Source organism: Triturus cristatus, chromosome 2_1 (genome assembly GCF_964204655.1).
Source record: "Triturus cristatus chromosome 2_1, aTriCri1.1, whole genome shotgun sequence".
NCBI classification, from domain to species: Eukaryota; Metazoa; Chordata; class Amphibia; order Caudata; family Salamandridae; genus Triturus; species Triturus cristatus.
The window spans coordinates 229,029,128-229,044,580 of record NC_140581.1 but is presented as its reverse complement, the minus strand read 5'-3'; the positions used below and the strand labels follow the sequence as shown (position 1 = coordinate 229,044,580).

The window sequence follows — 15,453 nt, the reverse complement described above, 5'->3', positions numbered from 1 at the left end:
TCTGTCTGATGAGTGAATAATATGGGTGTGTTAGTGCATGCAGTATGTGGGTGTGATAATATCATCTGGCATACTTTCAACAAACACTGCAGACAAAGATCGCCTGTCGACGGAATTAAGTACAATAACTATTACCAGAAAGAAAACAGTACATACAGAAGTGGTTTGCTGACTTCCTTACACTAGATGAAAACATGCATTATTAAAAACTCAATACAGATAAAAAGCCCACCAAAAGTAGGAAACTATAGCTGTGTCCTTCCTCTTGTTACTTATAAGACCTTTTTTGGTGTCATATCTGACTCTGCTGTTATCCTAAGGAAGGATTGGTTGCAAGTTGCAGCATGTTAGTAAACTGTGAAGTCCAGGCTGAAGAGCACCAAGAAAAAGATCAGCCTTTGGGGACCACCCAACAGCAATAGATAAGGCACTCCATCCGTATGGAACTTTTAAATACAAACTAAATGGCCTAGTAGCATATGACGGATTTGCCCCAACATCGAGTGATTAACTTTGTACAACTTTATCTAGTTAACATATCAGCTCATTGAATGAACTTAAAGCCCAGCTCTTGTTTAGCTTCATTCATAGGTTTCTAAATTGTTCCAGATATTTAATTTTCCTATTTTTTTTTTGATAAACCTCAGTTCAAGATTTTAATTTTAGCGAGTATCTCGCTATGATTTGTCACTATTCCCTCTACTTTACTCAATCATTGATTTTTCCGTTTTCTTACATTATCAAATATTTGGTTAAACTCATGACCAGTTTTTAACCAGTGTTTTCTATTGCTCTTTCTTTGATTTGTCTAACTTTAGCTTCCCCACCACACATCTATGTTTCCCAAAGTCAAATGTTTTTGTCTACCTTTAACTAATTTCTCAACAATGTTCTGTGTTTTGACACATAATTGTTTTCAAAATAGGCATAAAAAACGGATATTAAAAAACGAGAGGATAGAGTATTTTTTCTGTAGTAATTGTTCTGTTACCATTATATTTAGTTTTTTTTACACGAATAAGTGTATCATGGGTGACATTTCTTGTCATTTTAACAAATCGTGCATGGTTTTTATTTCGTTATATTATTGGTGTTTCTATTACAAAGGTTTGAATGTGGTGGTGTTTGTGAGATTGGAACAGTGTACACATCAGAAGAAGATATGCTTTAGAGGTATTATAAAGACAATCACTGAGCTTCCATGCCAAAGCACGCACACCTAACTAACGAGTGATTTACCAAATGTCAATCTCTGGTTTCTTATGATGGGCATACTGTCCTGGTGCAGTGTGGAGGCAGCATGTGTTGCTCCTGGAAATGCACCTATACTGGCACAAGACACAACCACTCCCAGACAAATCGTTCTGGATCAGACCTTTGGGGCTGACTCACAAATCCATTTAGGAGTTGGAGAGTTAGTACCACAGGAGCATTATTCACATACTCATTTTTGCCTTTTTGAATCAAACCCAAGTGTCGAACTCCCTGTTAGTAGCAGTTCAAAGAGGGGACAGTCTTTTCTATTTGCACTTAGGGTAGGTCAGTCTTACCTGAAAATTCCCATTTTATTCCCACCCCAGATGCTTTGCGGCCACTTCACAGAGGCATGCACGGGTACCTAACTACTAGGTATCACAGAAGTGCTACTTTACTTACCCCAAAATGCCATTATGAATACGCCCCCTGAGATTTCTTGGATGTTTTCACTACAATTATGTGCATACATTTCGCATGTCTCCAGTGCCAAATGCTTGCGACAGCCACTCATATCGCGGCTTCATACCTTTTCATATTTTGGGGTATTTTGTTTGGGGGCTCAAACCACATTATGCTTTATTTATGCTCTAATTGTCTGTAAAATGAGGTAGAATGCTGCTTGTAGTCTCGCCCACAAGATGTCACTGGACTGGGACCAAGGATGATGGGAATGGATGAAGATAATGATTGTGCCGGATAAAACTTAAATTCCAGTTTCCCACACAGTACCATTACTGTTGCTGCTTTGTAAAGTAGATATCAACACTCAGCACATAAGACTGTGTTTTCAGTAATATTTTGATGTATTTTTTGTACGCAGGAATGTTATGTGCAGAATACAGCCAGGGAGTATGCCAAGATGTATGCAGCAGAGGCGGAACATTTAAAAGACTTTGGAAAAGTACCAGAGTAAGTAAACGGAAAGCATTCATGCCACTAATGAGAGCTTGCGCTGGACGTGTGTTAGAAGATGGGTGGAGGAATGGAGGAGAGATGACACTTGAGGGCCTTGTGGAAGTCTAAACTTGGTATGGTTGTTCTGAACCCTTCCAGGAGGGTGGTCCATGTTCCAAGGGAAACACATAGAAAAGGAAGATTTTGGAATTCCAGGACCTGATTTAGAGGAGGGAGCTAACAGGTCATCGGCTATCCACCATTGTTACTCGCACAAAATGCAGAGGGCAAAGGAAGGCGATGATAAAGGAAAGCACGGGTTTGCCCGCTGTGACGCCACTGGAAATGGTGTCAGCTGCCCAATCTATGGTGGCCCGCCTCCTCCATAATTGGCAGCATCATTTAGTTTCAAGGCTTCCATGTCAACCCTATCGGCCATGGCGGTCTAGCACAAAAAACAAAGAAATATTATCAGCATGCGAGGAGAGATCTCCCAGCACACTGGGAATATTTTATGGTTACTGTAAATGTACCCCTACCATTGGGAGTCTTCGTGAGTGCATTCCAGCACCCCTGCTCATGATGGCAGTTCCAGCGGGCCACCATGGTACGATGTAAATGCCAACGTGGGCAGTTCTCTACTTCTGCGGTACAGCAGCTTGGTGGATGCACTGCCAAACTAAGGGCATTATTCTTGATTGAGGAGATCTCCAGTCTTGCCCTTTCCATGCCAGGATTCCTCTATGATGATGAGCTTTTTTAAGCTGATCCTTTCATGGAATGGGAGCCACTGGAGGCTGAGCCATTAACGAGTAACCCAAACTAGGTACTCAAGATGACCAGTGGATAACAATGTTTGTTGTAGCTGTAAACAGTTGTGCCATTACGTCCATCAATATGTGAGAGGACCCCTGCCTGGGTAATGAATCTGAAGTTATGTTCTGGAAAGGATGGGAGAGTGGTAACAGCAGCTTTGGGTGTGGGATGGAAACATGCAGGGTTCAAATACACCAGGGCACCTGCATCTCCATGACAGCTCTGCAGCCAAGGACGTGGCAGTGGAATAGAATAAAGGTTAGCTGCTAATAATAAGAACAAGAGGATATGTGATTTGGCGGATTTGCCCGACTGCTGGAAGGCCTCACAGAAAGGTCATATAACTGGAGCCTCCTGTGTGCTGCCCGCACATGCAATGCATGTTGTCACGTCCACTGCCAAGTTCTGCGCAGGTCGTGCTCGGTCTGACTTCATTATCTTTAAATAGGTTCTAGCTGATGACAGTTCGATGCTTCTCAAACTCTTAATGAACGCAGTCATGTGATGAGGTGTTTTTTTTTTAAAGAACAAAGGTGTTGCTTTATGGCCCCTTAAGGATAATAGGCAAAAAATAAACACCAAGGGTCCAATTCACAAAGTTATTATCGGCTAAAATACCTCATTTACGCGAGCCAGGAATTCACAAAAAGATTTTTGATGGGCGTAAATGGATTTCCTAGAGTAGATTTCTCTGCCAGGAGTGTGTGGAAATTCACAGTAGTAAATCCCTTGCAATAGGTAAGAAGTTATCTTTTTACGTTGTGTTATGCCTTGTAAACACCTACAAACGTCTACATTTGTGGGCAGTCACAAATGTATGTGGAAATGGATGGAAATGTGCTCCGGCCACACATACCTTGGCAGGATGGGAAGAGAACTGGACCACCCCCGGATGTACTCGGGGTGAAGGGAAAAGGAATTTTTTGCAAAGCGATTTTTTTTAGCCATGGACAAAACAAAGGTAAAAATCGTGTTTGCACAAGGGGTCACTTCTGCTTTTGCTTACTTCTATGATAATGGAGATTTCCGCACAGAGGAAACAGGAGCTCGGGGACATGTGACATTACATTCCCAGTAGCCCATCTTGAAACCTGTGCATCGCGCAGCATCCCAGGCAGACTAGTGGGAATGTTCGTGAATTCCCAAATGTAGTAAAGTTGCAATACTTCTATGTGTAAAGATGTACTACTATTTTCGAGAAAAGGGCCCTTTGAGCCCAATTCACTAAAATATTTTTAGCTATAAAGTTATGTTTTTGATGAAAGTACCTCAATCTCACCTGCCAGAAATTCATAAAAGGATTAATGGCAGGGTAAATGGATTTACCAATAATGGGGGTGTCTCCACCGAGAATGTGGACTAATCCATAGTAGTAAATCTCATGGAAGAGGTTGCATGTGGGTATTACAAAGTGTTGTTTGCCATATAAATTTGTGACCATTCCCACCCTGCATATAGTTGGAACGTTACTCCACCCAAGGAAGGCAAGAGTAACTCCACTTTAGGATGGGAAGGTAAACAGGTCGCCCCCTGATTTGCTGAGAGTATAGGGTAAGGACTTTCTCCATGAAGAAAATATTTTCCCTGTGGCGGAAACAACAGATATAGGGGTAACAGAATCTCCTTTGCAATAACACTGTCCTCCTTGTCATCGCCATGGCCCATGAGAATCCTGCCTCCTGGCAGGGAAACGCTACCAACCTTTCGGGGAAGTGAGCAGAGTTTCCTCACCCGCTCACTGATCTGTGTGCTCCCTTGCGAGCGCGCAGAGATGACAGTGCACAAGCACCAGTGCAATTTCTTGGGGATTTTGGTCGTGAGAGATTAGTGGGTGCTCAGCATTGTCTGATAAGGATATCAAATTGTTTTTCACTCTCCCCCAGAGATCTATTTTGCTCAGACATCAGGGAGGGCTGAACCTTCTTCAAGAATGGGTAACATTCCCCAGTACCACTCCACCAATGCCGGCAAGGCTTCTATTCTACCCAACCAGACTGAAGGCTCTGTCTTCTCCCAGACCTGAAATGTCTCCACACATTTGTACACTACCTTCCATTCAAAGTGGAGACACTGCAACATATTATCCCGGCTACCCTACAGGAACATTGGATGGCCAGCATGGGTCACGACGATGACAAGGAGAACTATCCTAAGGGCAATGGAGATCACTGGTAAGTAATGTATTGATTCCCTTTTGCATACATTTACAGTGCACATGGGAAATAGTAGCCTCTGGGAGAAGTCACATTGTATTCCCAGACGTATGGCTGGAATCCTGTGCCTACCACAGCGTTCCAGTCAACAGGAACAGAAGGGAGCAAGGAAAATAACTGGTTAGTTATCCAAGAATTTTTCTGTATTAGCCAAAACGAGATGCATTTAGAGATTTTGTATGTTTCCACCGATTTAAAAAGTAGAACTTGAAATATAGTACAGTAGAAGAGAATTTGAGAGATTGGTAGAGAGTTTGATAGATCGAAAAACAAAATCCTTTTAATTCCATCATTGATTGTTTACAGAATCATTCCTATTTTCCTCATTCATCGCCTTGCAAACCACATCCCGTACGCCACGGTGGAGGAGGAGCTTGTGGGGGACTTTGTGAAGTATTCGATCAGAGACGGAAAGGAAATCAACTTCATGAGGAAGGACTCTGAGGCTGGCCAGAAGTGTTGCACCTTCCAGCACTGGGTGTATCAGAAAACCAACGGCAACCTGCTGGTCACAGACATGCAAGGTTAGAATTGCCATGCTTACCCCATAGAGTTCATTTCGTGATTATAAAGGATTAGTGTGTGAATGAATGAGAGTTTCATAAACAGCCTGACACTAAAAAAAACTCTGGGGCAGATTTACAAGGAACTTACGCATCGACATAGATGCGTCAGTTTTCTTGAGCTAGCGACAAATGTGATGCGCCGCTATGGATGCGCTGTATTTACAATATAGTGCTCCATGGCGCAAGGATTAACAGATGCTTCAGAAATTCAGAGGCATCTGTTGGCCCAAAAGTGACGCATTGCTGGAGTTGCTCATGAAAGTGACTTAACTCCAGCAATGCGCCACAACAGATAGATGAGTCCCATTCAAAAAGCCCTGCTCCATTCCTTACGCCTGGTCTGAGCAGGCGTAGGGATTTTGACGCAGTGAAGGCGTAGTGATGCAGTGAAATGTTGTAAATTTCACTGCGTCACTTTTACATGACTTTTTCTGTGGGAACGCCCACCCTGCATACATTATACCTGACGTAGGGCTTTACAACGTGACGCATCTCCCCAGATGCATCAAGTTGTGGATTGGCCACATTGTTTGCTCTGCCGTTGCATCAAAAAAAGTGACGCAATAACGGCGCAAGGTGCTTGTAAATCTGCCCCTCTGTTTCTGAACAGCCTGTCAAAGGATAGATGCAGTAATCACAGTTTTTAAGATTTCTGATGGGACTGGATTTATTTACTGGTTCTTTGCCTTCACAGAATTTTGTCCCTTCCCATAATATTTAATATTTTTTTATTTTCATTTGTGGCAGTTATACAGTGCCAATTGAGTTTCGTGAAGCAGAGGATTGTTGGCCATAGAATATCCGTGTTTTAGAGCCTTTTCTTGGGGGAGATACAAGGGGCCTTTGCTGCAGAAGACTTTTGAGTAGTGAGGAAGTTGGAGTGCGTAGGCGTCACTAAAGCTTGGGAGGACGCAGAAGAGGGTGAAAGGGGTCAGTGATATTTCAGACTTTGGTGAGATGTGCAGAGGCGTGTACTCCGTTGGAGCTGACGAGCGTCGCCCTACTGGTTAAAATGCCCCTTCTTGCCCCAGAATTGAAAAATAAAAAAGTAATAAAGATGGTTTATTAACATTTTATTTTTCAATATAACCCCTTCCTGATGCTCACGTCAGGATGGAGACAGGGCCGCTTCTTATTGACAGCAGCAGAGAGGAGCCTGGGCGGCCTCGGCACTTCAAAGTGCATGTGTCTTTTTGGCCGGCCGTCTTGCTATGGCCATACAGGACTGGAGATGTGGACACAGGTTGTACATGGGCTAGAGTTAGGGCGGGTGTAGCTTTAAGGCGACTGCATAAACCTGACTTAGGGCACTACCAATAATTGCTGCAGGAGGGACTCAGATTGCAATAGTCTAGGAAAAGGCTATCTGCGTAGTCAAATAGAGTTTCATAGGTAAAATGTACTTTTGCCTGGGGCTCCAAAAATCCATGTAGCTTACTTAGCTTAATTGAAATAAATATATTTGATTAGCCAAGACAACTAATTTTACTGTAGCATTTCAAACACAGGACATACAAAACCTGCTGCTTTATAGTGTTCGGGCAATAAATCAGAGTCCCATTGAGCCGTGATCCTTTGTTGACCTCAATTTGTTTTGGGAACATCCAGCACCTACAGATCAGTGTCTTGTAATAATGTCACATCACATCCTAGGAACTGCCACTTATGTATCCTTAATTGTGTTCTACATACTTATAGTGGAAAGGAGGCCAAAAGTTGATCTGACCTCTGGCTCCTGGCTACTGCATACCTATGGCATGCGTAACTAGATGGCCATTGGTTGATGGTGCTGTTGCGGTGACATACGAGCAAAGCAGGAATGTGTGGGAGGAAGAGAGACAGGGAAGGAAAGCCTTAATAAAGGGACACCTGTCACCGGTTAGTACTGGTTAATGGCCAAGTGGTAGACAGATTTACTCCAGCCATTAGGGGTGGACTTCCATGAACCATTTTAAAGTACAATAAAAACTACAGTGGGTCAGCTAGGCTTCTTTGGAGGGTATTGTCACAGATCAGTCCTACAAAAACAATACGTGCAAAGGCCTGAACGACTGAACATTATGTGTGAGTGGTTGTGTCTTACACCTGAGTTAGCATGGCTAACTCCTGAGCTTTCCAGGTGTGAGAAACACTAACCCACAGAGGAGAACTTTGTGAATCGGTCCCAGAGACAGACAGACAGACTGTGTGTGACGTATTAAAAGCGACGAGGACAAATTGTTGGGTGACCAAGGTCTTGCGCAAGCATTTTTCTCCTTATTTACAGTGGTTATCCATTTTGACATAGATGCAAAGAAAGTGATCCCGTTATAATTTCAATCGGGGCTAAAACTGAAGCTCTTGTATGTGGGCAGGTTTTACCATAAAATAGGGGCATGTGCAAGTTTTAAAGGATGGGAACCCCAGGACTAAAATTAAAAGAAAACCCAGATAACCCACATAGGGAAATTCACGCGGCACGGACCAAATACAAACCGTGAAGGTTTATTTCAGATTCAGAAATCATAACAGAAGGCAAAATAGTCAGTTATTAAATTTAAAATGCTCAAAATGCGAACAAATGTGGATTAGCATAGGCAATGGAAATTGAGCCTTATTCCACCTAATAGCCAGAACCAAACATGACATAGCAAAAAGTATAGAATAACTCGAAGAACACATAGTCAAACCCACTGCTCAGTTTGAAGGCAGGGGAGAATCATAAACATATTCTATGTGTAAGTCAAACAATGGCCTGGCGTGGAGCCTGTCTTCAAGGGTAGAGGAAGAACCGATGGCACGCATTCCAAATACACAGGTTCATATAGCATTTCAGCAGTAGACACCCAGGCCCCAAGATGGGTGTGAAGTGTCACCATGGGTTGGACGTCTAAAGTTACTTTATTAAAAGCCAATCATCATTCAGAAGTTTCGTTAGGTAAAACAAGCTCACTCTAAAAACCCTCCGAATTTTAATAAACAAACAGGACTTTTAACCTACATACAAGTGGAAATGACATTGCATTATTAATTCATCGCTGCTTGAAAATTTGAGCCAACCATAGTTCTGCTAGCATAAATATCAACCTTGAATATGGAAACATAATATGCCTGTACCTCAGGCAGCGAGCTCGGACATGATTACAGCTATAATACACGTTACCACACAACAGGACTGTAAAACTGAGTGATTTTACAAAACGCTAAAAGACTATTTCTTTTAACACCAGCTGCACAGACAGAAAGGAGAACGTGCTTTAAGTGGGCAATGCACAACACATGGAAATAGATTTGAGGACTTGTTATGTCAACATTAAAACTTCATTATGAAAAATGCAATGTATTTACTCTATTTGCGACCCATCCATGTTAACTAAAGACTCTATGCTACTGATTCTAATGTTGTGCTCACGTGCACACATTCACACATACACTGGAGAAAGTCCTCGCTGTTGATTCCTTAATTTCACAAATGCATAAAACAGTGGTACTGCTCTAACACCCACATGGTTCAGTCTTGTAAAAACTGACAAGCTTGAGAGAAGGCAGAGAAAGGTGAAAAAACTAATTAAAAGATTTAATGCAATGGCTGTAGGAACAAAATATGTTGATTTATTTGTTGCTGGCTGGCTGGAGGATGCATGGGTTTGAGGAATGTGAGGTGCTGTTGTCAGGCTGGCACCGGCTGGAATAGGGATGTTCCTAGAAGAAATGTGGGCGACAGAACACTCTTTGTATTCGTGGTACAGACAAGCTAAAAACAGTGGAGCAGAGTGCGCCCACATTGATTAAGAGGGGCTCCCTCCATCACTTATGTGTTGTCTAAATGAGTGGCAGTAAATAGTACTGGCATGTCTTGATGTGAATCCCAAGCTCTCTTTGGTTTAGTGACCCATAGACAGTACCCAACAGGGCTAAGACATATATGGGTTTGCTTGTGCGTCCGTTTAGGATTCAAGCATTTCTGTCCAACACTTTTCACCCATTCAGCTCCTCTGCTTGTAAGTGAGAACATGTGTCAGAAGGACCATTCCACTTGGATGACTTTCTGTCTGAATTGGAAATAGGATGTAAACCTGAACTAGAATGTGTCCTCTCTGCCCAGATGGGATATTATATTAACAAGGGCCATGTGGTTGAAGGTGTTGAAAGTTTATTATAAGTCCATTAGATTCCTCAGGCATAGGTCACTGTTAATCATTATGCATGGGGCACGGTCTATTACCTAAATGATGCCTGGTTTTGTGCATTTAAGCTTGGCTTGAAGTTACGTAAGCAGCTGTGGTTCTCAACGTGGGTTTTTGGCAAATGGAGACAGACTTTGGGCGATCAATCCAAGGAAGTTGAAGTGGGAGAATGGCACATTTTTGCTGAGGTCTTCCGTGTCCTGGTTTGGAATCTTGAAAAGTGAGAAATTCCGACCTTAGTTTGGAAGACTTTTCTGTGGAGGATAAGAGTTGATAATGTTGAGAATGGGAAACCGCACATTACTTGTAGTCCTCTGCAAGTCATGATGGAGGTGGGAGGATGTCGCCCATGTAGCGGGTGACTTTCGATGCATTCAGTTTAAAGTTGGGGCTTGTTAAGATGAGTCACCTTAAGGAGTTCCACATAGGATACATTTGGTGCCCCTCAAGAAGATAACAGTTGTTTCATTTTTGTGACTGGTGTGATGAGCAGTCCCATTTATTGTGACAGTAATTAGTCACGGCCATCTTTTTTAAAAACTGCTGTCTCAAATTGACGTCTTTAGTAATGATGATATGGTTGGAAAAAGTGTGTGCCAGTGTGATTGATTTGCCGGTCATCATAAGTGAAGAGATTGAAGGGATTTGGGAGTGGCATGATATAAAGAAGTCAGGTATTTGTTTGTGAAGGGCCACCCACCATTCATAATACTAGTGGCAGTGGTGTGGTGTGTTTAGTCACTTGTGGGTGAGGATGAGGCCAGATACCCAGAGCAGAGACTCCATATTTTCGATGCGAGTTCATGGCAAGGTTAAGTTTTTCACTTATTTATTTCAAATAAGTGTTTCATTGACTATACAGTGTTTGTGCTCCAGATAGTTTAGGTAAACCCGTGGGCCATTTATGTATAGTTAGTTTAAATGTTTCATAGTTTTTCAGTCATGCACCCAAGAGCCTCAATATAAAGGTCAAATACAGTAAGGGGAGGCAATAGCTACTCATAAATCTCTATATGGCATGGAAGAAGAAAGGTCAGATTTTAGGTCATTGATACTGGCTAACGGTGAGCCTTGCTGGTGGCATGCTGAGATCCAGCTACCATATTGTGATGCAGGTCATTATGCCATTCAAGAGAACTCTTTGGTCAGTTACATCAAAAGCTGTTGAGAGGACGGGTAAGACCATAAGACTTAATACCACGGTACACAACAAGGCTGCTTCTCAGCACACCCCAGATACAAACTCTGGATTTCCCACTTGTTGGGCTGTGAACTGTTAATTTCAATATTTTTGTGACCTTTTTCTTTTATTTTTTAGAAAAGTACATTTTTTGATGCCATTGGCTACTGAAGATAATGGAGTTTCTGGAAGGGATTCATGGCTAGACAGGGTATTCGCCTTAATGCTGCAAACGGAACTTCCCTGATATTGTGAATTGAGGATTATGTTGGATAAGAGTGGATCTAAGATCCTGAAATTAGTTTGTCAGTACTGGAGTGCATCCTTACCTTCCTGTCTCCGCCCGGAGAACGTTGGTTCAGGCTATAGTAATAAGCAGACTGGATTATGGCAACGCCCTGTTGGCCAATGTCAGTGAAACACTGATATCTAATCTTCAGGATGTCCAAATACGGCAGTAAGGCTTGTGCTCAACTGCCCTTCTGGCACCTCTTCAGCGCCTCTGCTGAAAGAACTACACTGGTTGCCTGTGAAGAAACGCGCTCATTTTAAAATCTGCTGTTTCACATACAATGCCTTAAAGGGCAACGGCCCACTCTACCTTCAGAAACGAATAAAAGCATGTGCCCCCTGCCGTAATCTAAGATCTGGCCTTACACGCAGCGGTGGAAAGGCTTTTTCCTATATCGCCCTCGTGTACTGGAACAAGCTACCTCTTCACGTACGTTCGTGCCCAAACTACTGTTAATTTAGGAAACAACTCAAAGCCCACATATTTAATAACATCCTCATCGATTCCCGTCTTTGATCCACAAGCAGCGCCGAGATGCCCCAGGGTGATTTGTGCGCTATATCAAGTCGATTTCATATAACATAACATTCTGCCTGCGAAATGGGTGGTCTCGTGGCAGAAACGGTTTATTGAAGGTCCCCATGCAGTTTTTGAGGTAAATGAGAGCAGATATTCACCATCCACTTTGGGACATAACTCATCTTTATCCTACATCACAACATCATTGTTCACCCCTCAATTATCCACCACACCCCCTGGTCATCCTATGTTAATATGTAATTGTTTCTGGGTTCACATTGTGTGTGGAATGTGAAAATGTTCACATTGTAGAATAGTTTGCAGAATTGTGTTGATAATTTGAAATGGATCATGTATGTGGATTAAAGTGTATAAAAAAACATAGAAATTGTTTTGCACAATTAGTATGAATATGGAAGCTGGCCGCTTATTGTTGAGAGATACCTTCCCTGATATAAATATTCTGTTAGGTATACCTGAAGGAATGTCTCAGTGAGCTGAACTTGCCCCATTGAAAAATGTAGCGTTCAAGCGTCATAAGTTTGAATCCTGGCAAGGCAGACTCCAACTTTCTGTGGAGGGTTAATTAAGAATTCTAAATTAACAGTAATATCTGGTATGTGCAGCATTTAGAAATGGCAGAAGTCGGATATTAATTAGGAGCTATATATAAAGAAAGTGAGTTCTCACCTGGGCAGCTGAAGTATCTTCTTAGGTGCTTCATAAGTTACGACTCACACCTTGTCATACAGCCGAGGTCCAGGTTGCACTCAAAGAATACTCACCACCCTGTTTTCTCTGCCCGACCAATTTTCATTACGAGCAATGCTCAGAATCTGGGGTGGTTCACCATTTTTAGTAGCATAATGGAGGCTTTTCCCGTCACCCAGTTGTGTACAGCACTCCATTGCTTTCCAACTGGGTGTGCACTACATAAGTTCCAATATATACATTCATAAAGGACAAAGGGGATCAGTGTCCTGCCAGAAACCTCACCCATGAGAAGAGTTGCAACCACAGGTGACATGGTATGTTGCCACCCACCTGCAGCAATAGGGCTACATTTGCTGATTTTGGTATCATTCGGACACCGGTGGCTTCCTAGACCTATCCTTAAATTGGTCCTACATCCCAGGTTCCCCTAATTATTTAAGTGGGTTCGTGTAACACACTCCAAGATAAAAAGAAATGACATACTTTACAATCAAGATGGGTGCAAGCAGGGGGATTGGGGAAAGGGACAGTGAAAGTAGGGATGAAGTGAGTGGATAAGTGAGGCGAGTGGAACGTAGTGAGCGGTAGAAGATGGTGCACCGTGAACTCTATTGTCAGGAATTGGGGAGTGCCGGAGTAGAAAAGATGGCTCGAGTGGTATGGCGGGATCATCCCTCAGATCAGTACGGCACCTGGAAGATTACCCAGGGACAGATTGTTGCTGGAAGAGAAGTGTTTGCTATCCTTTGCTGAAGCGACAGAGGGAGGCTGCTGTTGTAGGTTATTTTCTCCCAGAGGAGCCCAGAAAAAAGTTACGTTTAAAAGGTTTGAAACAGTTAATCCAAAGAGGCAGCTCCTTTCTTTGACCTTAGCTACAGACTTCATAATCGTGTGGTTTTAATTGCCAGGATTTAGTTTACATAGTGTGCATGGCCCCAAACAGTACACAAGAACAGCCGTGCAAATGAAACCAGCGGCAATGGTGGCAGTGATACAGAATCTGCTTCATTGAGAACTCCTGCTGCACTGCTGCGACTTCAGTGGTCAGTCTCTGTTGATGATTTTCTTGTAATGAGAATGACGTATTCTCTCAGCTCCACCGCACCACCCCCAGGGAGAAACCATCCTCCAGCTAAACAAGGATTGGTGAAGAAAATCATGATTTGGCTGCCAGCTTTTTGGCTTTGTCAATGCTTGTTTTGTTTTGTCATAGTTTTTGCAAAACTGTTGTGGAAGCTACCGGGTCCTCATCAATCTCAACAAGCATTGGCATTGCCGATAGGTCTCGCCTATGGGACCTTATAAGTGTTTAGCCATGCAACAGTTGCATAACTAAATACTTATAAGGTCCCAAAAGCGAGACCTATTGGCCATGCAAAGCGCCCGTGCAGCCGCGAAAGTGAAAGTGATCGCGATCACTATCAAACATCAAAGCGGTCGTGCGGCCGTGAAAGTGAAAGTAATCGCGGTAAAGCGCGGCGCGCGTGCCCGCGCACATGCACTGTAGCTCCAGGCTGGCCTGGTACCACTTTTTGGAGCCCTCTCAATAAGTCTCGCCAGACCAGCGCATGCGCTGGGTCAGGCGAGACCTAAAAAAAAAAAAATGTGGCTAAAAAATTAATTGGAACTGAAAAAGCACACATTGCCATGTTCAAAGATGAAAGCTGCTTCAAACAGCCTTAAAATTAGCAGTTAACGAACCTTAGCACCTGGGCAACACCTGAGTAGCTGTGCGTGCTACAAAAACCTAATCCTAATAATAAAAGTCCCTGTCGTTGTGTGTGGCTATGCTCCTTGTGAATGGGCAGAATGCCGTCACTCACAGTGAAGTTAGCCAGTGGCGGCAGTGGGCTGACCCAGGCCTCGTGCTGCATGCTGTAGTGGGTGCAAGAGAAAGGTGTATGACGCAACAGACCAATGGATAAAGAGGGCTGGCAGAAGGCCTCTAGAAGTAAGTACATTTATAAATATTTTTAGTAAAATCAAAAGGTTAACGCCAAACTATTAAAAATGTTGAATTTGCAAATACAATAAATGTTATTTGTGCCCAGTGCATTGTCTGATGAGCTAATGAGAGATTGCAGAGGTGTGCACGAAAGGAAGGCCTGTGTTACCAAGCAGCGGCGCGCCCGCATGAGATGTAAAACTCTGCTTTCCTTCCTTTCCTGTAGGTGTAGGAATGAAGCTCACTGACGTTGGCATAGCAACCCTGGCCAAAGGGTAAGTACAAGCTGATTAGGCGAGGCGGCCATCTGTGCTCTCCCACTGCTGAACGCCGAACTGTATGCAAACAGGCTCTGGAATTGACAAATGTGACTTCAAGATGCATTACAATTCATGAGATTTCTAATTATTTCTTCTGCTGAATGGTTGACACATTTATATTTATTCGGATTTATTCTGGCATTTATGTTTCCTCTGGGCGAAAATTTAGCAGAGAGTGGATAAGTGAGCCTAGCTTTATTTTTCAGGTTCTGCATTTATGTCATGTACTGAAGTGATCAGCACTAAAAATCATAAACCGTACTGTAAAGATGAGATGGTTCACGTGTTTCATGGTTCTTTTTTTACCTACTTTTGTATTACTTAATTTCATATAGCGCTGTGTGTAGCTTTTTGGAGCTTTATTAAAGGCCTAAATTCATATCATTCCTCGCTACAGTTTATTAGCACAATATATTTGTATAGTAATCCTCACTCCCGGTCAACAGTGCTTAATTTGAAACAAAAAAAATATATCAGTGCAAGGGCCTAAGATATTTCTCGAGAGGCCATCACTATCCTGCCATTGCTGCGAAATGCCAGTACCAGAAGAACTACCTACTAACCTCCACAC

At 42.8% G+C, this 15,453-nt stretch overlaps 1 protein-coding gene across 1 annotated transcript in view; it reads left to right on the top strand.

The window, feature by feature from the left end:
- The window catches only part of ALPK2 (alpha kinase 2), a 514,940-nt gene that overhangs the window by 460,507 nt on the left and 38,980 nt on the right, over positions 1–15,453 (top strand). Inside the window, exons 11-13 of the mRNA XM_085630379.1 lie at positions 2,078–2,166; positions 5,487–5,704; positions 14,789–14,837. Of these exons, the coding sequence (XP_085486505.1) occupies positions 2,078–2,166; positions 5,487–5,704; positions 14,789–14,837 (356 nt within the window). The remainder of the gene's footprint in view (positions 1–2,077; positions 2,167–5,486; positions 5,705–14,788; positions 14,838–15,453) is intronic.